This window comes from Pecten maximus, chromosome 8, assembly GCF_902652985.1.
Source record: "Pecten maximus chromosome 8, xPecMax1.1, whole genome shotgun sequence".
Taxonomy (NCBI): domain Eukaryota; kingdom Metazoa; phylum Mollusca; class Bivalvia; order Pectinida; family Pectinidae; genus Pecten; species Pecten maximus.
In genome coordinates, this window is record NC_047022.1 from 34,269,807 (window position 1) to 34,297,616 (window position 27,810).

Sequence of the window (27,810 nt, forward strand, 5' to 3'; positions counted from 1 at the left end):
AATAGTGGTACATGTAATGTTACATCAGTTAGTCAATAGTGGTACAAGTAATGTTACATCAGTTAGTCAATAGTGGTACATGTAATGTTACATCAGTTACTCAATAGTGGTACATGTAATGTTACATCAGTTAGTCAATAGTGGTACAAGTAATGTTACATCAGTTAGTCAATATCGGTACATGTTACATGTATGTTACATCAGTTAGTCAATAGTGGTACATGTAATGTTACATCAGTTAGTCAATAGTGGTACATGTAATGTTACATCAGTTAGTCAATATCGGTACATGTAATGTTGCATTATTCAATACAGTAGTACCATTACAGCTGACAAGGAAACGAAATGATGAAAGTAGTCTATACTTGTTTTTGAATCCTGGTCTTGTATTTCAATGATACCAGATTTATTTATTTACAACTAAAGTCGTGTTAGCTTATTAGGACTTGGTTCACCTGTAGATATCTCGATTCAAATATCCCTCTGATGGCTAGTTTTAAAAAAAAATGACATGTTTATGGATTTTCTCTCCGACCATTTAAATGACCGCATGCTATTTAAAATTATATCCCAACTATAAATGTATTGCCGTAGCAGCATACTATCTTATCGTTTGTATTTAAATGTATGGAGCAGTTACCTTACTTGAAGAATATCGACTGTAATTGAACGATGAATTTATAAAATAGATACCTACCTGTGTCATTCACACAGAAACATTCACCAACAACTTGTAGAATTCTTAACATGCTAATATTCCTTCGTCATCTTCAGTTTTCACCGTACAATATCACCCCGTCACATTCCCGGCCATTAACAAACCTCTAGACGGCCATGTACAGACAGCATTTGGGCTGTACAGCTCTCCGCACTATAAAGAATTGTATTTAAAACCTTAAAAGGTGGGGATCTGGGCGACAAAGAATTAAGTGAAGGGGCTGTGCAGTGACCACTTATTACAAATTGTAGTGGAGGGGCACCTGAGGTCGGGGCGGCCCTTGAGTGGTCAAACTTGGGGTCAAAGGAGGGTCAGATTATAGGTGAGCCCACTAATAGAGAGGTAATGGTTTAGGGGCGGAGAGAATACCTGGTAAGATTTAACTGTACAGTAAGATATCATAAACAACTGAATCTGTCCTCTATACCGCCCCATCAACCTGACAACAGCTCCTGAATGTCCCGCGTCATAACTGCCATGCTTTAAACTAATAACACCCGTATTGTACTCCTGAAGGATGCATTGTATACATGGAAACGGCCACGACTAATTACGACAGACGATTGGCATGGCCAGTGTCCTGTATGGTATGTGTTTGTCCGACATCCACTGCCTTCACAAACATTTAAATATCAAATATACTACGTAAGCAGTGTATCGGTGAGGGACACGTCTGTCAGAGTTGACACAGATACCCAACCCGTGGTCTTTATTTTTGTATTTATTATTCGTGGGTTGATAATTTGTGTCAAGTCACTGTGGCAAAACTGTAACCTTATCATCATTCGTTCATGGTATGCCCTTTTATATAATTCCGTCATGACAAGCTACTTTAATTTCTTAAAACCGGTCTACAAGGAAAAAACACTATCTATCTGTCATACAAAGTATTGTCGTGCAGGTATTGTCAATAAATACGATATTCATCATAAAGGTGTAAAACGCGTTAATTTGTGATTGGCAAGAGAGTGGACCTCGAGATATCATAAGGCAGTGAAAGGAGACATTGGGGTCACCTGACTTAATGTCGCGAGACAAAGATAGCTTGATTGAAAAAAGTGGAATTATTGTCGAGCGACCTGTACGTGCAGCAGCTGTTACATATACACGCAATGAATAATATACAAAAACGTCGTTTTGGAAAGTATAGAAAACATGTTTTCTTGATATTTATGATCAAAGATACAAAAGAAACTGTTCGTATTAGATCTTGAGCTACTTACATGTACATGTGTAATGCATGTACGTACAATGTCTGTGCCCAGTGTCACATGAGATTGATTTACATGAAAGGATTACATACGCATTCTCAGGAAATAGATTTTGATCGAATTATTGGTGGACTGGTTTGTGTCAGTGTTGAAGATTCGTTCTTATCAGTTAAAGCGTCTGTTACTTTAAAACACTACATATCGAGATAAATATATGGTTTAATCCAGTATCTTTGGTATGTACCAATATGTAAAGACTAACTGTTGAAATTATCGTTATAACATTTAATACGATGACAATTAAGGTGATTAAACACATATTCAACGTGGAAAACATAACAACAATGAAAGAATGAAGTTATGTTAAGCTGAAGTTTAGCACTTTTTTATTACAATTACTTAAATTCATCACGCCACTAGGTTTAGCAATTAAATATATAACCTATATATTTGACAACAGCTCATTGTACGTTTTCTTCGTCAATGAGTTGTACACTGTGTTGTCACATTTGATGCAGGGTGATATAACAATAGATCTAAAAGGGTCACATTTAACTAACCAAACAAACTCAATCGTTAAGAAATCGGTTCAATCAATATCCATGGTACCTACAGGTTTTGACGTTGGTTATTTACAGCGACTTGGAAAGAAGTGGACTTCATTTGTGGTCAGAGTCGAACTTTGAAAAAATTATGTCTTGACTTTTGAAAGCCGATATGCCTACCCTTGTCAATAATTAGTGTCTAGGGGTCAGGCCCTGAGGTTAACTCTCTACTCTGGGCCATAGTGTCAAACCCTCTGGGCAAAACTTGTGTGCAAACCGTATTGTCTTTGTTTATGACAAAAAAGGTACTTAACTTACCAATACGTACATGTATATGTGTATCGGGTTTTTTCACGCCACGAATGCAGACACCGTGACATCGTACCACTGTCTACATAATGTATGATAAAAAAAGTTATTGAGTATTGTATGCACTTTAAGCTTAGTACTACATAAGTTATGATGTCATCTTACTCATTTACAAATACATATGTGCAAGATATTTTACTCACCGTTTCTTTGTCCCCGGTACCCTCTTCACCGACTACCACCTTTGGGTATATGTAACTCTGCACTCTTCTCTGGAACAGTGTAATCTCAACCCAGTAGCGTACTATCGTAATACTGCACGCTTGGGAGCGCCTAGTACGATTTAGATGTTACCTAACATCAAAGATTTAAACAACGTGTTTCTACGGGGAAGGCAGCCAGTCTGTATAACGAGTAAACGTAAATTCTCTCTAGCCTTTGAACGGCATCAGGAAGAAAAACAACAGAATATCGAAATTCAAACCGTAATCATAACTTAGAATTATAAATTTACACTAATACGCTTTAAAAAGGACAAGACGGAAAAGAGCATGATTTCGATCCGATAGAATAATCATTTCCTGCTTCAACGACAGAATCCACAATACGTGTTTAAATCATCAAATGAAGATAATGACAGGAAAGACAATATTTTCCAATAAGCTCAAGACTTCGACAATGAAACTTTCCCATCCATACATCATGGCTAATCTTTCAAAAGAGAGATAGTGAGTATCGAATCTCCAGTGACGTTTTCACATGGTAGGTTTGGGAAGAAATGAATATAGCACCAAAATGAAAATTGCGTATTATTAGGTTCATTGGCAAACTATTCGTTTGGTTATGTTGTAAGTAAACCTCGTGGTAAGCGACTGATAGGCATAAGCACATATGGATTCCTTTTACGACAAGTTTTGTGGTATTTGATGAATATGGTCATATTTTCGACTAAAAAGACAAATGGAAATCGTCAATTTGTCAGAATTGAAGGACTAAGCAATGTGTTATTTTTGTCACAATACTAAAGTCAACCAAGATATATTCAACCAGAATTTCAATCCTATTTATTTCATTCTCTGCACATTTCATCTTGGTCAAAATCTTGTTCGCCGTTCGCCTTTCTTGCAAAAAAGTGGGTACACAGAAGAAAATCAATTGTTTTAATAGATCTTTGTCTAGCGCGGATATTTAAGATCTTCAACATCCACATTGCCTTAATTCTACTTCTTTGGTATACAATATCAAAACGCGAATGTAGCTAAGGCTTTGATGAATGTTTCGTTGAACAACGGGTCGAACCAGCAATAAAATGTTGTATGTAATAATTTTTGTGATGTTTAGGAATCCGATATATCAATCTGTAGCCAAAAAGGCTATAACGGAGCATTATTAGCTTGTATTTCGTCGTTAGCAAAATTTTGACCATAAAGGTATGGTGTCCTTGCCTCAATCCTAACATCTCGTTACGAAGATTTCATCTCAATCCTAACATCTCGTTACGAAGATTTCGGCTCCATCCTGACATCACGTTACGAAGATTTCGGCTCCATCCTGACATCACGTTACGAAGATTTCGGCTCCATCCTGACATCACGTTACGAAGATTTCGGCTCAATCCTAGCATCTCGTTACGAAGATTTCATCTCAATCCTAACATCACGTTACGAAGATTTCATCTCAATCCTAGCATCTCGTTACGAAGATTTCATCTCCATCCTGACATCACGTTACGAAGATTTCATCTCAATCCTAACATCTCGTTACGAAGATTTCGGCTCCATCCTGACATCACGTTACGAAGATTTCGGCTCCATCCTGACATCACGTTACGAAGATTTCGGCTCAATCCTGACATCACGTTACGAAGATTTCGGCTCCATCCTGACATCACGTTACGAAGATTTCATCTCAATCCTAACATCTCGTTACGAAGATTTCATCTCAATCCTAACATCACGTTACGAAGATTTCATCTCAATCCTAACATCTCGTTACGAAGATTTCATCTCAATCCTAACATCTCGTTACGGAGATTTCGGCTCAATCCTAACACCCTATATGTACAATGTATTTCATGTTCCGTTACTAATATTCACTATCCCAAATGTACCAATCAATTTATCAAAGCGTGGTGTATTCTGTATATCTAACTTTTTGACCTTGTGTTTAGACTTACTTTAATTTGTATCACTACTCTTCTGAACTCTAAACAGTTTTGCGAGACATTTCATATCATAAATCGTCATATATACAAATATATCTATATCTAGTATTGATATCCTCTCCTTTTAGAGTGTCTTTCGTGATGAAATCTTCTGTGATTTTACATGTATAGGAATTTTTTTAAAGTTATTACTAAAGGTGGAACTTTAATAAAATATACATATGTAGCTACACAGTTTGTACAAGCCCTTCGTCCGAGGTGTTATAGGAATACAGTGTAGCCGAGATAAGACTAACAGAATTGCTTCCCTTGGCATATGTTTTCCCGTTTTCTACCCAGTGGAACAGTCACGGAATCTTATATGCAGAGTTTTCGGAGAAAAGACTCTCAATGTGAATACATTGATTTTAAAGATATCTTACATTGTTGTGATTTTGCTGTCATCGTTATGATTAAGGAGATACACTGTACATGTATTGAATTTTGTTTTCCTCCAAGTCATTATCAGCGTACCAATAATGATTACCCACCGATTTTCAACAGAAATCGCATTCTCGCAAAATATACAAGTTGAAAGAAAGTTTCCAATTACGTTTTTTTCTATACACATTATGTAGTTATATCAATTAAAACGGCGATGTTTTTGTTAGGAAATATCGTAGATGGTGCCTTAAACAATACATGGGTAACATCATATTCAATCTGTCTTTCCGTTAATCTTCCCAAGAGCAACATCTATATAGAGAGTACAATAGTTGACGTGTCAGCATTATATTTAACAGAAGATAGTAAGCTACATATATTGAATCAGGATGTTATCAACTTAATCACTATGTTGCTTTAAAAGTATTACAACGTCGCCCACGGTCGAAAAAAACAGCAATATAATCGTTAAAATATTCCCCTACCACCACGCCTCCTTGGATATCAATATGAACAACTACATGCAGACAAGACATGTCTTTTGAGTTTAGTATCATTTCGTATCACCTACTTTAAAGTTTAAAAAATAGGCTGTAGGGGGGAAAAAACGTAAGAATTGACAAATATACGGTCATGTAACAATACTAAGCTAATACAGATGTATGTCAGCCATATGACCAACGTCACAACAACCACAGTTTAACAACTTTAATGTTTTAGAGTTTGAGACTTGTATTAATGAATTAAAAAGGTTACTGTTCTGAACATCCACGAAGGCAATATATATCTGACATATGTTGTACATCATTGAGCCAAAACATTTTACTAAAGTATATAAATAGAAATCTGTCTCTCTTAAGGAAACCGTGATACTTTCCTTCGTGTATTTCTTGATAAACCTTGGGGTTTTTACGGTTATATATTTCAGTGTGTATCTTTGACAATCAAAGGAAAATAGTACAGTAAAATTATATGATTTAAGAAGGACACAAAATCTCACGATGAAATCCGTATAAACTGTAATCGAGAAAATAAAACGACAAATTTAAGAAAGAAAAAAAAATAGAAACAAAAATATCTTTTGTGATAAAGGGAGCACCATGAACCCGGTCAATGTTGTGTGATTTGTATTTAATATTTAGAGTTTTTGCATGAAATAAGTCTTCAAAATTTTATTTCAGTTCATATATGTCAATATAAAAAGTCCATGCTTAGCCGTTTCCCTCTTAAAATAACCAACATGTTTTTATATTATGGGACTTGCGCGGTCATAAGAGAATACAAGTTATCTCCCTTCTATCAAGGACCGGACCTTTATTATGACTAAAAAATTCCCGTGGACACCGCTTAAAATACCTAACGTGTGAAGGATGATAAAACACGTGATGATTGAGATAAAGCCTTCCTGACCTTGGCGAGGCGGTTGACGGATTTACCAAGGGATCTTACAGGTAGGTTTTCTCACTACATTTGTATATCTAAGTGTGAATCGGTAACATATAGAGAAGCAAGCTCTGGTCCATATCCGGTTCACTACTTTTAGTGATCAAGCACTATTGGACTTTTACGAACGGCATTGTGAATCTATATATCTATAGTCGTATCATGAAGACTTGAACTAAACATGTGTCCCTTTCGTTTCGATGTGACCTTGTTCTGACAAGTGTAACAAGATAATGTCGTCTGATGACATTAATCTTTACGTTAACGGTACTTAGACGGTGTCGTATAAGTCAATATACCCCAATCGCAAACAACCAAATCGTACCGGCTTTACACTCGGATCACACTTTAGAAATACAATTCATTGTATACTGGGGCGTCTATCTGTAAAAATCACACGTTGTAGCTATTATAGCAATCCTATAATTTACCAGTGATACCGTTTGCAAGGATCGAGAAGGATGGTTATTAGATATGTAGTGTTTAAAACCACATAACGTGTATATGTTGATTACATCTTTGTTGTTTATATAAAATATAGATATTTGACAGCTGTTGAAAATGAAAGAAATTTAATATGCACATGTCCCACCACCCTCTTTTCCGCACTCGCTGATCTGAGTCCACGTAACTTTCCCTAACGGAAAAGGGCATATTAAGAGAATACTCTTTTCATGATTATATCCTGTTACCAGGGTGATATGTACAATGTAGTAAGCAGCTCGTCTGAGTGAAACATAATGTAAAATATAAACAGACAAGACATTTAAAATGTGTTTATGATGGAGTCATTATAAGTTGTTTCAATTTAAGCGTTAGTCTTCTGGGGCTAAACAAGACTAACGTTAAAATTTTGTGAATAGATCTAATTTCAAATAAAAAAAAAATCACCAAAAAATCTACACACCACGGAACAAATACTAAGCACCACAGAGAGAAAATTGGAAGAAATGTTGGGATTAATTAAATAAAAATAGAAAACAGCATCGTTACAAACTCAGAAGAAATCATACATTTGAAGTTATATCTTGTTTGTAATACTGCCTACTCAGTAAATTCTTCATTATAACCATGTTATTTCATTTTACTTGTCGTAACCATGCATCTTTTTCACTTAAAACCTTATTTTTATAACTTTGTTGGATGATTGGGGCTATTTTTGTCCTTTTAGCCTTCTCGATTGAACCACCACAAAGTGTTATATTTTAGTACAGTATGTTTCAATATCCTACTCAACCTTAACGTCTGACGCCGTGTTACGTTTGCATAACTCCTTTGCTTCGATCTTTTTAACCTGGCTTCGGTACCGTGTAATCTACTAACGTACGGCATATTTATCATTTTGTTTAAAGTAGAGCGATTGCTTTTGCTGATTCCACAGATGCCGTGATCGACGATGTTTTGAAAACAACCGCTGGAGACGAGAAATGAGATTTTCCCTGAGAATCGTCACAACAAGAACCATCGCAAACGCTTTCTTTTGGAATTTTCGTTCCCTCTACCGACCCTTGTCTTCAAACGAGATGAGTAGCCGTCTGTTCGAGGGCGCAGATCACGCCAAACTGTATGCAAAGTACCGGCCAACCTACCCAAACGAGGTTTACAACGAGCTCAAGAGATATTGTAATCATCCGGAAGCTAGCGGTTGTGACAAAGCTGTGGACGTTGGTTGCGGGAATGGTCAAAGCACTGTTCCCCTTACCAATATATTCAAAATTGTTTACGGAAGGGATATCAGCGAAAAACAGATATCAGAAGCAGAGAAACACGGACCTGGTATTAATTACTCAGTTGGTACAGCAGAAGATCTCAGCTTCCTTGAAAATGATACAGTAGATCTTGTGACCACCGCACAGGCTCTGCATTGGATGGATAGACCACAGTTTTACGAGGAGGCGAGGCGAGTTCTCCGCCCGGGAGGTGCCCTTGTGGTTTACGGATACGGGAACTGTACATTAGATAAAGAAGAGGCACAACAAATAGTGTGGCAGGTATTGGACAGTTTATGTAATTTCATTTCAAGTCTTGTTTTATATGCTTCATATATATGTAGATAAAAGTTACTGTCACTGATGACTGTACATGAACACGCATCTGTCCTAAGGGCTTAATGCAATTTTTGCAGATTATATATTATCTCCCGCGTGTGTTCAGGACCAATAACTCTGCCTTCTCCCATTGGCGTAGACAGAAGTTTACAGCCAATGAATTCAGTCTTATTCAAATCTGCTGTAACATGGCTACAGTTACTGAAGGTGAAGTACCGTAGCCATATAAAGGCTGATTTTGATTAGATTGCGTAGGATTTATGTTCAAATCGACATACGATACTTGAATATTTGTATTTTGAGCAAATGACAAACGGATAATTCGGTAATGGTTTATGTTAGCTACTTGTACCTGGTCGCAGTCGTTATATATATTATATATATGTAGTAACTATATCTATTGACAGTTTTACCAGCATACTTTGGACGGATATTGGGATAAAGAGCGACGCCATATTGATGATTGCCTAGCAACAGTCGAACTGCCATTCAAAGGATGGTCGAGGTAATTGTTTCCAGCAACAACACAAGAAGTAGTTTCCCAAAAGCTTTAGAGTTTTGCCTGTCGCATTATTTATTAGTTAACAGTTATAATGAAGTTTGAGATAGATGTGTATGTAGATGCTCGCTGGTACAGCATTATAATGCTTCCCTCCTTGGATGTCATATCCACAGTCTATGGATTATGTATGAGTTGTCTCCCATTCTGTATTCTTCCATTTGTATACTCATTACGTTACCATGGTTTCGACACGACAGGACTGATTTATAATTACAATGGTACGAAAGATACGAAACCAGAAGGCGATGTTCGTCTATTTTCACAGAAAATCTTCAAATCATATCGCGGTTTGGTTTGTTGGTGCGAGACAGTGTGTGGTTATAACCGATGACAGTGTGTTGTTATAACCGATGACGGTGTGTGGTTATAACCGATGACAGTGTGTGGTTATAACCGATGACAGTGTGTGGTTATAACCGATGACAGTGTGTGGTTATAACCGATGACAGTGTGTGGTTATAACCGATGCCATTGTGTGGTTATAACCGATGACAGTGTGTGGTTATAACCAATGTCAGTGTGTGGTTATAACAGATGACTGTGTGTGGTTATAACCGATGGCAGTGTGTGGTTATAACCGATGACAGTGTGTGGTTATAACCGATGACAGTGTGTGGTTATAACCGATGACAGTGTGTGGTTATAACCGATGACCGTGTGTGGTTATAACCGATGGCAGTATGTGGTTATAACCGATGACAGTGTGTGTTTATAACCGATGACAGTGTGTGGTTTTAACCGATGACTGTGTGTGGTTATAACCGATGACCGTGTGTGGTTATAACCGATGCCATTGTGTGGTTATAACCGATGGCAGTGTGTGGTTATAACCGATGACAGTGTGTTGTTATAACCGATGCCAGTGTGTGGTTATAACCGATGGCAGTATGTGGTTATAACCGATGACCGTGTGTGGTTATAACCGATGCCATTGTGTGGTTATAACCGATGGCAGTGTGTGGTTATAACCGATGACAGTGTGTTGTTATAACCGATGCCAGTGTGTGGTTATAACCGATGGCAGTATGTGGTTATAACCGATGACAGTGTGTGGTTATAACCGATGACAGTGTGTGGTTTTAACCGATGACAGTGTGTGGTTATAACCGATGACAGTGTGTGGTTATAACCGATGACAGTGTGTGGTTTTAACCGATGACAGTGCGTGGTTATAACCGATGCCATTGTGTGGTTATAACCGATGGCAGTGTGTGGTTATAACCGATGAGTGTGTGGTTATAACCGATGGCAGTGTGTGGTTATAACCGATGACAGTGTGTGGTTATAACCGATGCCAGTGTGTGGTTATAACCGATGACAGTGTGTTGTTATAACGATGCCAGTGTGTGGTTATAACCGATGACAGTGTGTGGTTATAATCGATGACAGTGTGGTTATAACCGAAGACAGTGTGTGGCTATAACCGATGACAGTTTGTGGTTATAACCGATGCCAGTGTGTGGTTATAACCGATGCCAGTGTGTGGTTATAACCGATGACAGTGTGTGGTTATAACCGATGCCAGTGTGTGGTATTAACCGATGGTAGTGTGTGGTTATAACCGATGGCAGTATGTCGTTATTAGCGATGACAGTATGTCGTTATAACCGATGACAGTGTGTGGTTATAACCGATGACAGTGTGTTGTTATAACCGATGACAGTGTGTGGTTATAACCGATGACAGTGTGTGGTTATAACCGATGACAGTGTGTAGTTATAACCGATGACAGTGCGTGGTTATAGCCGATGACAGTGCGTGGTTATAACCGATGACAGTGTGTGGTTATAACCGATGACAGTGTGTGGTTATAACCGATGGCAGTGTGTGGTTATAACCGATGACAGTGTGTGGTTATAACCGATGACAGTGTGTGGTTATAACCGATGACAGTGTGTGGTTATAACCGATGACAATGTGTGGTTATAACCGATGACAGTGTGTAGTTATAACCGATGACAGTCTGTGGTTATAACCGATGACACTGTGTGGTTAAAACCGATGACAGTGTGTGGTTATTAGCGATGACAGCGTGTGGTTATTAGCGATGACGATACGTTTTTGGTATATGGTGTCTATTATTGTAGAGGCACAGTAGTAATATTTGTTGGGGTAAATAATAGTTAGGCTACATTGTAGGTATATGCTTTAAGTTACAACTGTACAGTCCATTGTTTGTTAACTAAAATATAACTAAAATGACAACCGGACACGGTACAAACATTATATCTCTACTTCAGCTAGTTAAAGGTCTCTGGCTTTTATTTGGTTTTGACGCTAACCGACCTTTAACAACCGATCCCTGTTTGACACTGCGCAAGTTCCGCCCTGAATATAGAGCGGGAAGAAAGAGACAATAATATTGGTATTCAAAAGTCTACATTTGGTGACAACGGTGTGTACTTTCAGTTTAGGTATTATATATCCCATTTAAACAGCCCATTCACTAATTCACGCCAAATTAATAACACTTTGACACAAAACACTTTACTACACCATTCCACCGCTTCGCGTAACATATTTCAAATATGGCGGCATTGCTTATAAAACATGAAATGTCTGTACCAAGCGGAACACATTTCAAGTGTAAAGCAAATAGCTTTTCGTTTGTTTTTACTTTATATCCCAATTTTGAATTTTACTGGATTTATGAAAAAGAGGTAATAACATGACAACATTAAACATTTAAACGTAAATTAGCTGCTTGACATGATCAAAATCCTGACTTTGAAAATTTGACATTGTCATCATTGTAAATCCGCCTTGGGAAGTTAAGAGGTTACACTGCGCCTGTCATAAGTTTCCCTCTAACAACTTAAAGTTGATAACATTGCCTTGAATTGAAATTGACAATTGTATTAATGCCGCCTGGTGTCTCCTATCTCAATACTCTATCAATCACAAAGTGTTTTTGGATTCCCTGTTTCCCTATAAACCAAGAACATTTTACGTTCGGGAGTTGTAAGTGTTGGTTGCTGGTTTTTCACACCAACATTTGGTGATACATTAAAATAAGAATGCTTACCGTCAAATGTTTTGGTCCGTCGTATGGTCGTTCTGGGTGATAAGTTCCCCCGACAGTAAATATGTGACGTCTTACAGAGGTACGATGTCTTCATTCATTATATCTAACATTTCCGTGTACGTTCTCCACTGCAATGTCGATTTTCGTCATATATTGAGCTGATTTTATTATGTCGCCTGTGAAGCACGGCAGACACTAAGGGATCACTTTGTCCGTCGTCACGCGTCGGCGTCAAGGTTTCTGGACTTTACTTACCGTTTGCCACATTTTTTCGTGACTTAGTAGGTGGTTGTGTCATAATGAATTACAGTACAAGTTCCAACCCGTTGTTAATATCCCATTGCTTTGTTGGTGTTTAGGCCCTTCGCACAAAGGAAATTCTCGTAATTACCTTTTTACCGGACTTATTTTTTCGCTATACGCTTGCTGTAGAAAGCATGTTGCTTTTGATATAAAAGCCATGAAAATGACGCCTTTTAAATTGAATGGACGTAGGCGACATATCCTCTGGTGTGGAATTCTGCAATGTCAACAAAAATAGCTGCGCTAGAAAATGACGCTTACCATTGGTTTAAAAGAAATCATTGTTGGATCTTCTTAGTAATAGTTGTATGGTTGTAACAATGGCTGTAACAGTTACTGTAACGATGGTTATTACAACGACTGTAACGATGGTTATTACAACGACTGTAACGATGGTTATTACAACGACTGTAACGATGGTTATTACAACGACTGTAACAATGGTTATTACAACGACTGTAACAATGGCTGTAACGATGGTTATAACAATGGATGTAACAATGGTTATAACAATGGTTATAACAATGGCTGTAACGATGTTTAAAATAACGACAGTAACGATGGTTATTACAGTGACTGTAACAATTGTTGTAATAATTGCTTTATCAATGGCTGCAATAATGATTGTAACGATGTTTAAAATAACGACAGTAACGATGGTTATTACAATGACTGTAACAATTGTTGTAATAATTGCTTTATCAATGGCTGCAATAATGATTGTAACGATGTTTAAAATAACGACAGTAACGATGGTTATTACAATGACTGTAACAATTGTTGTAATAATTGCTTTATCAATGGCTGCAATAATGATTGTAACGATGTTTAAAATAACGACTGTAACAATGGTTATAACAATGGCTGTAACAATGGTTATAACAACGACTGTAATAATGGCTGTAACAATGGTTATAACAATGGCTGTAACAATGGTTATAACAACGACTGTAACAATGGACTGTAACAATGGTTATATCAATGGCTGTAACAATGGTTATAAGAATGACTGTAACAATGGCTGTAACAACGACTGTAACAATGGCTGTAACAATGGTTATAACAATGGATGTAACAATGGTTATAACAATGGTTATAACAATGGCTGTAACAATGGTTATAACAATGGCTGTAACAATGGTTATAAGAATGACTGTAACGATGGCTGTAACAATGGTTATAATAATGGCTGTAACAATGGCTGTAACAATTGTTATAAGAATGACTGTAACGATGGCTGTAACAATGGTTATAACAATGGCTGTAACAATGGTTATAAGAATGACTGTAACGATGGCTGTAACAATGGTTATAATAATGGCTGTAACAATGGCTGTAACAATGGTTATAATAATGGCTGTAACAATGGCTGTAACCATGGACTGTAACAACGACTGTAACAATGGTTATAACAACGACTGTAACAGTGGCTGTAACCATGGTTATAACAACGACTGTAACAATGGCTGTAACAATGGTTATAATTATGGCTGTAACAATGGTTATATCAATGGCTGTAACAATAGTTATAACAACGACTGTAACAATGGCTGTAACAATGGTTATAATAATGGCTGTAACAATGGTTATATCAATGGCTGTAACAATGGTTATAACAACGACTGTAACAATGGCTGTAACAATGGTTATAATAATGGCTGTAACAATGGTTATATCAATGACTGTAACAATGGTTATAACAACGACTGTAACGATGGTTATTACAACGACTGTAACAATTGTTGTAATAATTGCTGTATCAATGGCTGTAACGATGGTTGTAGGTGAATTTTCAAATATGTTGAATTAGGAATTATTAGTTATCTTTAAATGGTGACACAGGATTGATTTGTAAAATATCAGAGTGGTGCAAAATGCCGATTTTTGACCATAAATTTGTAATATATTTTTTTACCAAAATGAGGTATTAAAGCTGACGCAGAATCCCGATAAAAATAGAAGCGATGTTGGCTGTGAATAATACCGTAATACACGCTCGAACTGTTATTTTGATTAGTTATAACTTAACATAAAGGTAGCTTTGCTGGCAGCTACTAGACATTAAGTAAAAAAACACATTTGACTTAATATATGTTATAAATAAACAGAAACATGCTATTTCATAACACGGCCTTGATTTGAATCCGTCTTCTACGATATCCGACTAATGGGTTGGGAACGGCAGCAAAGCAAACTACATTTACCGATAGAGGCTGCATTTTGAGATGGTCGCCTGTACGGATTGGACATTAATATCAATTATCATTGTTCTAATTTGCAGGCTACATCACATAATTCTGATTGATAGATCAAGGCAACTGTCGGAAATCTAAACCATATCAGCTGATCATTGCTTTGATAATGGCATAGTCCTATACATTTAGTGACTAATGTAAAGTTTCTTATTCAGACTTTGTGATTGTCATCGACGTTTCCTGTATATAGTCATGGAACCAAATGTTTAAAAGTAAGACACGTTACACGTAATTATGATGTCTCGTGTGGCCACGCTTAACAGAGTCCAATTAACTGGTAAACTGCAGGGGAAATTCAGTATCTAAAAGTGTATTGGGATGGCCATGTATAGTTGTGACAGGTTCAACGTTCTTTCACATTAGATTTAGATGAATTTTGTTCACTTGCTATCAATAGATGTCCCTTGCCTGTTTTCTTACATGCCATATAGTGAAGTGGAATCTAGCTTCCTTTGTTAATGTGTCCTTGGATAATTAACTAAGCACAGACACGGGACACGTCGTCAAACAGTCACGGTATTACACAATATAATCAGGACGTCCACACCTCGGACATGGCACAATTGTTCAAGGTGGCAGCAAATTGATACCTAATGTGAATATGGTTGAAGTCAACTTGAATTCGTCCGACATTGTGTGTTTGTAGCCCAATCTATCCCGATACTTTAAACAGTTGGTTCCATGTCTATGTACTGACTGATCGATGACAATTTGAAGGTCAGAATTAGAAATGTTACATAAGTAACAATAACACTGTGTCATTGTCATAGTAATGATCAGCTGCCATGATTCAAATTTCCAACAGTTGCCTTATCTATTAATCGGCAATATGTGATGTCTTTATCGTACAAGAGACTTTTACAAAAGCCAGTCCCTACCGTTCTGTCGTATTATCTATTGCTGCCGTTCCCAACCGTTGAGTCGGAAGTGTTCCCAGCAGACAGATACAAATTAATGTCATTCTATGAAATCGCATGTTGCTGCTTATTTATATCCTATAATCAGATAAATGTAGTTTAAACTTAATATTTAACTAAGCTACCTACATGTATACATTACCTTATCACTAATCTAAATAATATTTTGAGATTGTTTTACGGTATTATTCATAGCAAACGTCGCTTCGATTTCCGATCAGGAATTTTTGTCAGCTTTTATACCTCATTTTAAATATCGGTATTCCGCACCACTCAGATATCATTCAAATAAACTATATGTCTCATTTAAGGGCTTGCTTGTAATAAAATGAAAATCTTCTAACATATTTGAAAATTCACCTGCGAGTCCCAGAATCTGTGGCCATATGTAAAGCGATCCGACATTGTTTGCTGTACCGGCTACAGTACGATCAAGATTAGTTACAATAATACATGTTCCTTCCATTGTAGACTGGACACGCTGAGTATCAACCGAACCTGGGAAGTCGACTCGTTCATCGGCTATTTGTCATCATGGTCCGCATGGCAAACGTTCGTAAAAAGCCATCCCAAGTCATCTGTGTTAGAGGATATCAGAAACAAGTAAGTCAGACATAAACACATCAATACCACGAATGGTGTGGAAATTTGTAAGGAATCCAAAACTTGAATGATCTGGTCTAACACGAACATAGGATGCTGATTCCTATGTTTAGAAGGGTTTCACATATAGCGTGCTTGAGGTTTGTAAATAAATATCCGATACTTGAAAGGGGTCGTAAATGCAATACTTAGGATACCAAATCTGATACTTTAGCATGTTTGGGAATGTATAGTTAATTCGATGTTGAGAAGGGCTGTGGAATGGAACGCAGAATCTAATACTGAGAATTGTTTGGGATTGTGTGGTTAATACTTGAGAGGGTTGCGTAATGGATAGTCTACTGGTAACCGATTTCTAGAATGGTTTGCAGAATGTGTTGCGGATTCAATTTTTGAGAAACTGGAAGTGTATCCGATTGTTTAAATGTTTGACGTGTGTATATTACGCGCAGCACGTGCACCCCAGGGTGGCACGTGCGTCAACCTGTCACCAAGATGTTGCCAATCGTTCGACTGCCGCTTTCGATTGCTGATTTCGTTTGCACACAAATTTAGTTGTTAAAAAACTAGCAAGAATGACATTGGACTCCTCGAACAAAGTACAACAATTTATTAACGTGTGTATAACCACAGAACAAATAACAAAAGACCCACGAGGTGTAGCTAGGGTTTTATTTATTCCTATCTCTGGATGTCTAGCCTAAATTTTAGAGATGTACAAATACCAACCATCGTTTAATCGCAAACAGAATTAAGAAACGACTTTGTCACCATGGGTCTTAAAGCACAGAGAGGCGGAAATATTCACTACCCATTCCGCGAGTGCACTCAAAGCAGAATGGCATTCGAGCAATAAACTGATTCTAACAAGGCATATGTACACGAGAGTAAACACACATTTCTACCTCGAAAAAACATCGATATCAATCTTATAAAACATAAATGGATGTACGATACTAGAAAGCCATATCAGTAGACACATTGATAACAAAGTAAGGAGAGGATGAGTGACACTTTATCGGATATTTAGAAAGCAACAGTGGCATTACTGGGTGAAAGGAGTGTCCTCATGGAAAAGTCGATTAAAGTGATTTGAGTTGTATGAAATAGAATTTAATGATGGTAAAATAGACTACGCACGGAAGCGAGATATTGCACTGACCATGGCGAACCAAAACTGACACTCCATCTCTCCCGTAAATCTCGATATGCATTGGCCCCGATAGCCATGAATGAATCATCAAATCAAATAGCAAATGTACGCAAAAATAGTTAAATTGCTGCCCCTAATCAAAGACATTTGAATGAAACAGTAGCGGCGTCTAACGTTAAGAACTTGTATACCAAACACAAAATGTCTCGTGTCCGTAAACTGACAAACGTGAAATTAACACATTGCTAAACACTCCAGCTCGGTTTCCGAAATATTTGTTGAAATACATGGTGTCTGGAACGAATACATCTCAGGATGAACATTTATCATCACCATAAACAATTAATCTGGCGATATAATCAGTCTAATAATCAGCTGTGACGGTGTCGTCTTTGAATATTTAAGCGGAATCATTTTAACCAGTGTTTTATTAAAAAACACACAAACACACATTGATTGTCAAACTAAGATTTCATTTTGTAAAAATATATGATTTACAAATATGGTACAAATGATATTAGTTGTGCACATAAAAAAGATGATACATTTTCATTCATCAAGCACTGTTGCTTAATGGTTCCTTTCAAAGAATTTAGTTGCTACGTTGGGAGAATTTGAACTCGACAAGCTTACATTTGTAGGCAAAGAAATGACCAACGAGTGACGGTTTTTTTATCATGTTTATCAAACTCTCGTTTGTCAATTTTCAAATTCAAAGCTTGTGTCTTTTTCCAAATTTGAAAATTAACTAACTCTAGTAAGATAAACATGACAAGCAACCGTTAGATGTCGGGAAACCTCTATATAATTACATTTAAATATTAGTTAAACTTATTTAGTATACCGTAATACGATTTAAACTTATTTAGTATACCGTAATATGATTTAAACTTATTTAGTATACCGTAATATGATTTAAACTTATTTAGTATACCGTAATATTAGTTAAACTTATTTAGTATACCGTAATATTAGTTAAACTTATTTAGTATACCGTAATATTAGTTAAACTTATTTAGTATACCGTAATATGAAAGGAAGAATACTGCAGTGATCATAGGGACTGGAACACCAGGAATTCCAAACCCAAAGGGGTACGTAAGCTGTCTAGACGGGTTGTGTAACAAACCGGGGACTTTGAGATACCATGTTACCGGCGTTCAGCTCACTGTTGTTACGATACTATAAACACATCTTATGCAAATAACTGTACAAGCTCGTGACTTTTAAAATTCAAATATATACATTTTGAAATATATGCAATGCTATCAAGTTGATCTTTTTACGACATGAATATATCAATAATTAAGTAGTTATATATTGAATGATAATCAAGATTCTAGTTTATGACTCGCATCGAAACATCAACCTTGGGATTAATAAACACGCCCTCAACCAATTAAGGCTCACTGTAATCCGATGCAACATTTTTGAATTAGAATATACACATTGATCTTTTCCACATTTCAGTTGTAGAATACCAATGGCCCCTTGACCATATTCGATTTTGAGACTGGTTTAAATCTATTACTGCTATATCTCATGAAGTGTTCAATTGATCTTTTCAGTTATTGAGACTTATCAGATAAATGAGCGACATGTGGTCATTTTGATTTTCTAACGGTTCATTTTGTAGGTCCCCTTGTGATCAAACAATTAAAAGGCAACAGGAAATGAGGTTAAAATTAGAGAAAAGATCAGTCACATATCAAGTAAATGTTTTCCAGTGGTGGGCGGCCACATCCCCCTGGGATCTCTTGTTTCAAAAGAGAATGCAAGACCATAACATGTTTGTTTAGCTCTGTGTTTTGGTACGTGTAACATGTATGTTTTAGTTCTATGTTTTGGTATGTTTTAGCTCTATATATGGTATGTTTTAGCTCTATATATGGTATGTTTTAGCTCTATATATGGTATGTTTTAGCTCTATGTTTTAGTATGTTTTAGCTCTATGTTTTGGTATGTTTTAGCTCTATATATGGTATGTTTTAGCTCTATGTTTTGGTATGTTTTAGCTCTATGTTTTGGTATGTTTTAGCTCTATGTTTTGGTATGTTTTAGCTCTATGTTTTGGTATGTTTTAGCTCTATGTTTTGGTATGTTTTAGCTCTATGTTTTGGTATGTTTTAGCTCTATATATGGTATGTTTTAGCTCTATGTTTTGGTATGTTTTAGCTCTATGTTTTGGTATATTTTAGCTCTATGTTTTGGTATGTTTTAGCTCTATGTTTTGGTATGTTTTAGCTCTATATATGGTATGTTTTAGCTCTATGTTTTGGTATGTTTTAGCTCTATGTTTTGGTATGTTTTAGCTCTATGTTTTGGTATGTTTTAGCTCTATGTTTTGGTATGTTTTAGCTCTATGTTTTGGTATGTTTTAGCTCTATGTTTTGGTATATTTTAGCTCTATGTTTTGGTATGTTTTAGCTCTATGTTTTGGTATGTTTTAGCTCTATGTTTTGGTATATTTTAGCTCTGTGTTTTGGTACGTGTAACATGTTTGTTTTAGTTCTATGTTTTGGTATGTTTTAGCTCTATGTTTTGGTATGTTTTAGCTCTATGTTTTGGTATGTTTGAGCTCTATGTTTTGGTATATTTTAGCTCTATATATGGTATGTTTAGCTCTATATATGGTATGTTTTAGTTCTATGTTTTGGTATGTTTTAGCTCTATGTTTTGGTATGTTTTAGCTCTATGTTTTGGTATGTTTTAGCTCTATGTTATGGTATGGTAGCATGTTTGTTTTAGCTCTATGTTTTGGTATGTTTTAGCTCTATGTTTTGGTATGTTTTAGCTCTATGTTTTGGTATGTTTTAGCTCTTTGTTTTGGTATGTTTTAGGTCTATGTTTTGGTATGTTTTAGCTCTATGTTTTGGTATGTTTTAGCTCTATGTTTTGGTATGTTTTAGCTCTATGTTTTGGTATATTTTAGCTCTATGTTTTGGTATGTTTTAGCTCTATGTTTTGGTATGTTTTAGCTCTATGTTTTGGTATGTTTTAGCTCTATATATGGTATGTTTTAGCTCTATGTTTTGGTATGTTTTAGCTCTATGTTTTGGTATGTTTTAGCTCTATGTTTTGGTATGGTAGCATGTTTGTTTTAGCTCTGTGTTTTGGTATGTTTTAGCTCTGTGTTTTGGTACGTGTAACATGTTGTTTTAGCTCTATGCTTTGGTATGTTTTAGCTCTATGTTTTGGTATGTTTTAGCTCTATGTTTTGGTATGTTTTAGCTCTATACTTGGTATGTTTTAGCTCTATATATGGTATGTTTTAGCTCTAAATTTTGGTATGTTTTAGCTCTATGTTTTGGTATGTTTAGCTCTATACTTGGTATGTTTTAGCTCTATATATGGTATGTTTTAGCTCTATATTTTGGTATGGTTTTGCTCTATGTTTTGGTATGTTTAGCTCTATACTTGGTATGTTTTAGCTCTATATATGGTATGTTTTAGCTCTATATTTTGGTATGTTTTAGCTCTATGTTTTGGTATGTTTTAGCTCTATACTTGGTATGTTTTAGCTCTTTGTTTTGGTATGTTTTAGCTCTATGTTTTGGTATGTATTAGCTCTATGTTTTGGTATGTTTTAGTTCTATGTTTTGGTATGTTTTAGCTCTATGTTTTGGTATATTTTAGCTCTATGTTTTGGTATATTTTAGCTCTATGTTTTGGTATGTTTTAGCTCTATGTTTTGGTATGTTTTAGCTCTATGTTTTGGTATGTTTTAGCTCTTTGTTTTGGTATGTTTTAGTTCTATGTTTTGGTATGTTTTAGCTCTATGTTTTGATATGTTTTAGCTCTATGTTTTGGTATGTTTTAGCTCTATATATGGTATGTTTTAGCTTTATGTTTTGGTATGTTTTAGCTCTATGATTTGGTATGTTTTAGCTCTTTGTTTTGGTATGTTTTAGCTCTATGTTTTGGTATGGTTTAGCTCTATGTTTTGGTATATTTTAGCTCTATGTTTTGGTATGTTTTAGCTCTATGTTTTGGTATGGTAGCATGTTTGTTTTAGCTCTATGTTTTGGTATGTTTTAGCTCTATGTTTTGGTATGTTTTAGCTCTATGTTTTGGTATGTTTTAGCTCTATGTTTTGGTATGGTTTAGCTCTATGTTTTGGTATGGTTTAGCTCTATATATGGTATGTTTTAGCTCTATGTTTTGGTATGGTTTAGCTCTATATATGGTATGTTTTAGCTCTATGTTTTGGTATGTTTTAGCTCTATGTTTTGGTATGTTTTAGCTCTATGTTTTGGTATGTTTGAGTTCTATGTTTTGGTATGTTTTAGTTCTATGTTTTGGTATGTTTTAGCTCTATGTTTTGGTATGTTTTAGCTCTATGTTTTGGTATGTTTTAGCTCTATGTTTTGGTATGTTTTAGCTCTATGTTTTGGTATGTTTTAGCTCTATGTTTTGGTATGTTTAGCTCTATATATGGTATGTTTTAGCTCTATGTTTTGGTATGTTTAGCTCTATGTTTTGGTATGTTTTAGCTCTATGTTTTGGTATGTTTTAGCTCTATATATGGTATGTTTTAGCTCTATGTTTTGGTATGTTTTAGCTCTATGTTTTGGTATATTTTAGCTCTATGTTTTGGTTTATTTTAGCTCTATGTTTTGGTATGTTTTAGCTCTATATATGGTATGTTTTAGCTCTATGTTTTGGTATGTTTTAGCTCTTTGTTTTGGTATGTTTTAGCTCTATGTTTTGGTATGGTTTAGTTCTATGTTTTGGTATGTTTTAGTTCTATGTTTTGGTATATTTTAGCTCTGTGTTTTGGTACGTGTAACATGTATGTTTTAGCTCTATGTTTTAGCTCTATGTTTTAGCTCTATGTTTTGGTATGTTTTAGCTCTATGTTTTGGTATGTTTTAGCTCTATGTTTTGGTATGTTTTAGCTCTATATATGGTATGTTTTAGCTCTATATATGGTATGTTTTAGCTCTATGTTTTGGTATGTTTTAGCTCTATACTTGGTATGTTTTAGCTCGATGTTTTAGTATGTGCTAAATGTTTCTTTTAGCTCTGTCTTCGTATGTTTTAGCTCTATGTTTCGGTATGTGTAATATGTTTGTTTTAGCTCTATGTTTTCGTATGTGTAACATGTTTATTTTGACTCTGTTTAGGTATGATTTAGCTCTATGTTTTGATATGTTTTAGCTCTATGGTTTGGTATATGTACATTGCTGTACACGTTTTATTTTGATGACGTTCAGACGTTCGTCTTAAATCTACATACATTTTGTATATCAAGATTACGTTTGAAGTCAGGACAAAATAATTGTTTTCGCGATATTATGCAATCAACCGAAAATATTCGATGTTTTTTTTCCTTCTAGATAATGTTTTTTTTTATTTTATACATTTTATTTTTTCCTTATTTTCATTTTTTTTTTTTTTTTTTTTTTTATATGCTTATTACCGGCACTTGATTCATACCCATTTTATAGATAAGAAGGTCGGGAAATGGAACGCGAATTCAATATGCATGTACATAACCTGATGCGGGAAATGTGAGATATAACATTATTATGTCACACTGGTAGAGGTAATCACTTGCTGGTAGTTTTAATTATCCGGTGGTTCTAATGTCTGCGATATAACGGAAGTTCTGAAATGAACAGGGTGTGTTTGCGCTAGTTTTAAACACACATAACTATACATTTCTCTTCTCTATCAATCGTTACAGACCATTCGTTACAATATTGACAGTTACGGGTAGAGTAACTATATAATTCGTGATACAAGAAGTTTATGCACTGGTATATGACAATGATACAGAGCCTGACTATCCGATAATTGTCTTCTTACCTCCTTTTGCCTTTTGCAGATTAAAGGCAATCTATCAGGATGAGGATTTACAGGAAGTGACGTCAGTCAGAATAACGTGGCCCATTTACATGCTGTTTGGAAGAAAACCAAAGGACTCACAAACCAGTTAAACGTTCTACATCAATAACACATCAGATACAATATTTGTAAACAAAGTGATCACGTGTTGAGTTTGTTCCCTCTCGCTTACTCTCAATTCAGGTATCAAATATTCCCGCGTGACGTAGTAAAAACGGGAATAATTGTCACTTGTACTAGAGGCTGGCGATTAACGTGCTATTATCTACCATATTTATTTCGTATTTGAAATACAAGTTTTCAGATTTATACAACTATGTGCTGTATCATCACTTACTGTATTTTCATTTTTTCAAGATTTTGTTGTTATTTTTCCGGTGGTCCAGTCTGTATTCCGAGGGAACTCGGGTTTGGAAGTGCTTAAGTTAGTCCCGGCCATAGGACACGGCTTTCCGAATCGAAAACCCATTTTGTCCTTGGTGTGCAAGCTGATTTTTGTGATCGGTAAACTTCATTGAATTTTAGCAAAGTTCAATCTTGCATCATATTGTGCAGTGTGCTAGCATTGTTTATCAAGTCCTTTGTCCAATGTTCAAGTTCAAGTTCTTTATTACTTTAAACCACATGGTTTATCAGTATATAATTACATGTACAACAAGTTCTCACAGTCCTCACAAACACTCACACACCCACACTGATCCACACCCACCCACTCACACTGATCCACAGACAAACTCTCACACACCAATCCACACATGTACACTACAGCACATACACACCTATACCCACACACTCACACTGAACCACACATATTAACACCGGTCGGTTACATCTAGAATAGTGTAGAGGAATATCTCTCACACTTCAATAATTAAGTACATTGTTTTCACAAATTACAAATTCTGCCATGGAAATTACAAAAGTGCATAGGGGATTACAAACATGTTGTAGTTATATATTCTAGACATTTATATATCAATAACATATATATTAGCAAATTGCTCAATACTAAGTAATTTCGAAAATACATTCAACACTATTTAATATTCAGCCTAACATTGTAACAGGCGGTCTCGTTTCTTATTACTTAAGGAAATGAATTTCGCCAAATTGGCCATATCTTTTATGTTATCAGTGCACAGTAGTTTAATAAATTTATACATGCTTGGTCTAGTAAAATAATATTTTTTTATGAACTTACTTCTCAACTCTTTAAAGCATTGACATTTGATTATAAAATGAAATTCATCTTCTATATCTCCGTTATTACAAACATTACATTTCCTAAGGTTACGTGATATATTGTTATAACGTCCAACCTCTACTTTTAACTTATGTGATGGCATCCTTATTTTAATTATTTCTTTTAAATGTTTTGAATCTATAGGCATTGCTAAGTACTTTTGTAGACAAAAATTATCACTCAAATGCATATACAAAGCACACTTGGAAGAAGATTCAATCTTTTCTCTGCACTCTTGTTGAAAAATATCATGTATATTAAATTTAACAATATCGAAATCTCTATCACTCATACTGTCTTGATACCACATATATCCTAATCCCATTCGGAATAGTTCATTTCTGACGTATTCACATATCCCATTCTCATTATATAACGTTTCTTGATAACAGGCTTGTAATATACAATTGTCTGATTGTTTTAATTTAAACCAATATTTGATAATTCTTAACTTGCGAATATTACTTATTGGTATTCTTCCTAATTCATTATATATCATACAATCTGGTGTGCACTTCTTGACTCCTAATAAATTCTTACAGAATTTCAAGTGTAATTTTTCTATATCGGGTGCTTTGTGCATTCCCCATACTTCGCAACCATAGTTTAAAATACTGGCAACATATATATCGAAGACGTGAAGCTGTGTTTCAACATTGAAATAATTTTTCCTACATACATTGGCTACAGCGAAAAGTGCTTTTTTACCTTGTTCGGCTAACTTTTCTTGAGTTTTTCTGAATTTTCCGTTGTAATTTAACAAAACACCCAAGTAATTAAAGTTATCAACGTTATCTAATTCGTGACCATTATAAAACCATTTGTCACTTGACCTTAATTTCCCCCCGTTTCTAAAAACTAACACCTTATATTTTAGTTTTATCTGTATTCACTGTTAAACCCCATTCATTGGTGTAATTTAGCAATGCATCTAACATTTGTTGCAAGCCCTCGGGTGTTTCAGCTAACAATACCATATCATCAGCATACATTAATAAAAATAGGTTTAATGTTTGTAATTCGATAGAAGGGCATTCATTAGTTAAAAAATTCATTTCACAGTCATTTACGTATAAGGAAAACATAATCGGAGACAAACTTTCCCCTTGAAATAATCCATTTTTACAACTGAAAAATTCTGTCATGATGTTATTATATTTCACACAACATTTCACATCATTGTACAATGACCGTATAATATTCAACATTTTCCCTGTCACGCCTTTGATGAGTTTAAACCATAAATTTTGCCTGTTTACAAAATCAAATGCTTTTTTATAATCTATAAAACAACAATATAAATTCTTTTTGTTTCTAAGCGTCTTGTTGATTACTGTCTGAAGAGCAAATATAGCATCAACTGTTGACATATTTCTCTTAAAGCCAAACTGAGCGTCACTAATCATTGAATATATCATATCAAAATCTATAAGGCGTTTATTTAAAATTGATGTAAAAAGTTTATCTAAGCAACTAATTAATGTGATGCCTCGATAGTTATTTGTATCATTCCTGTCGCCTTTTTTAAAGACCGGAACTATATTGCCAACAGACCAAGATTTTGGATACTTTCCTGACTTAAAAATATTATTAAACAATTCGACTAAACATGGTATAAGTACATCCTTACCTTTAAGGAAATATTCATTAATGAGTAAGTCCCTACCACAAGCTTTGGAACTATGCAGATTATTAATAGAATTTAAAACTTCTCCTTCAGTAAAGTCACAGTCTAATTCTTGATACACAGAACCTGCAATATCACCATCAAAATATGTATCTAAAAAATCGGTAACCATTTTATTATCAGGTAATTCAGTGGAAGATAATTCATGGAAATGCCTGAAGAACGCTTGTTCGTCTAAGGAACAATTGGATTTACTTGTTTTATTCCTTTTCTGAAACGTTTTGTAAAACATTTTTGGATTACTCCTTCTCATGAAGTTCATCATATTGCCCCGCTGAGTTTTGTATTCTCTTTTCAATTTGTATTCTAGTTTTTTATATGCTCGTTTTTTACATAAAAGAATGTATCTATTCCCCTCTGATTTGTCCGAATTGAAAATACTCAATGCCAGTTTATATTCATTATATCTTTGTGCACCTGTGCACCTGCTTGTATTTGTATATATACATAAATTGTTGTTCATGTATGGTAATTAAATGCCGACCGTAAACACGTCCTTCGGCGAGCTAACGAAAACAATGGTATTTTCTTCTGTGTTTTTATTCAGTTGCTGAGTGGATTGAGACAAACATGTTGTTATATCAAGTAAATGAGGACAATGCACAGAAATTTGATGAAGTGAGATTGAAGTATAGCTGTTAGTATAATTACTTATATACACACTCCAACCAGTCATGTGCTCACGTCGGGGAAACCAGTCGTCCACTCCGAAAATGCTGAGCACTAAACAGAAGTAGCAGCTACCATTTAAACATGATTTGGTATGCCTCGGCTTGGGAACAGAACCCAGAGCTCCATCGGGGAGAAGAAAGTTGTTAAAAAAAGAGAACACGCAAGATCCTAAACTTCGTCGCCTCAGCAAAAACCTCTATAAATTGTAACGGTAGATGACCTACTGAGTAGTAATCACATTTCTTTATCAATTAATAAGTTCCTGTTATATAACCCTACACAACGATAGGTGTATCCCAATTACACCGATATGATCAATTATGTAAAACATGAGATGACACTTCCAAACCTTTTTTGTTTTATAAAAGGAAATGAGTGATGGTAAGGTCGGGGCATGTGTAACACATGTTTATGTTTCCGTCCTTATTTCTGTAGAATCACACGGATACATTGATGGGAATAGGAAATGAACAGTAATAAATAGATACATAATTACCCCCGTAAACGACGGATCCAATGTGCAACAGGGACAAATGATTAAGTGAAAAACCCAGGAAAAACATTTCATTTTACGAACAAGCTCAGTATGGGGGTTTCCTGACGGCCAGAACAGATACCACACTAGATAGGTTATGCGAAGTTTAAGCGTTGATATTGCCCCAGGCCATTTTGTGACGTT

General features: G+C 35.5%; 2 protein-coding genes across 4 annotated transcripts in view; one reads left to right on the plus strand and one right to left on the minus strand.

Annotated features, from left to right (window-relative positions):
* LOC117333284 (retinal-binding protein-like) overlaps positions 1-3,070 on the minus strand; it is a 58,327-nt gene extending 55,257 nt beyond the window's left edge. The window contains exons 1-2 of one of the 3 annotated variants that reach the window (XM_033892513.1): positions 2,987-3,070; positions 698-871 (exon numbers count right to left, since the gene is read on the minus strand). The gene's annotated coding sequence lies outside the window, so the exon portion shown is untranslated. The remainder of the gene's footprint in view (positions 1-697; positions 872-2,986) is intronic. The other 2 variants (XM_033892511.1, XM_033892514.1) reach the window with 2 other exon arrangements.
* Positions 3,071-6,701: 3,631 nt separating this feature from the next.
* Positions 6,702-26,979, plus strand: LOC117333285 (putative methyltransferase DDB_G0268948). Its single transcript, XM_033892515.1, has 5 exons — positions 6,702-6,821; positions 8,195-8,804; positions 9,269-9,366; positions 16,395-16,526; positions 23,510-26,979. Exons 2-5 carry the CDS (start codon positions 8,241-8,243, stop codon positions 23,619-23,621), a joined length of 906 nt encoding a protein of 301 aa, XP_033748406.1. The 5' UTR covers positions 6,702-6,821; positions 8,195-8,240; the 3' UTR covers positions 23,622-26,979.
* Positions 26,980-27,810: the final 831 nt, after the last annotated feature.

What these genes read in the sequence shown, in the direction of transcription:
- LOC117333285 (XM_033892515.1), top strand. Translation starts at nt 8,241, where the DNA reads ATGAGATTTTCCCTGAGAATCGTCACAACAAGAACCATCGCAAACGCT. An exon ending in CCATTCAAAGGATGGTCGAG is followed by an intron (nt 9,367 to 16,394) that starts GTAATTGTTTCC and finishes CTTCCATTGTAG; the next exon opens with ACTGGACACGCTGAGTATCA. An exon ending in TTAGAGGATATCAGAAACAA is followed by an intron (nt 16,527 to 23,509) that starts GTAAGTCAGACA and finishes TGCCTTTTGCAG; the next exon opens with ATTAAAGGCAATCTATCAGG.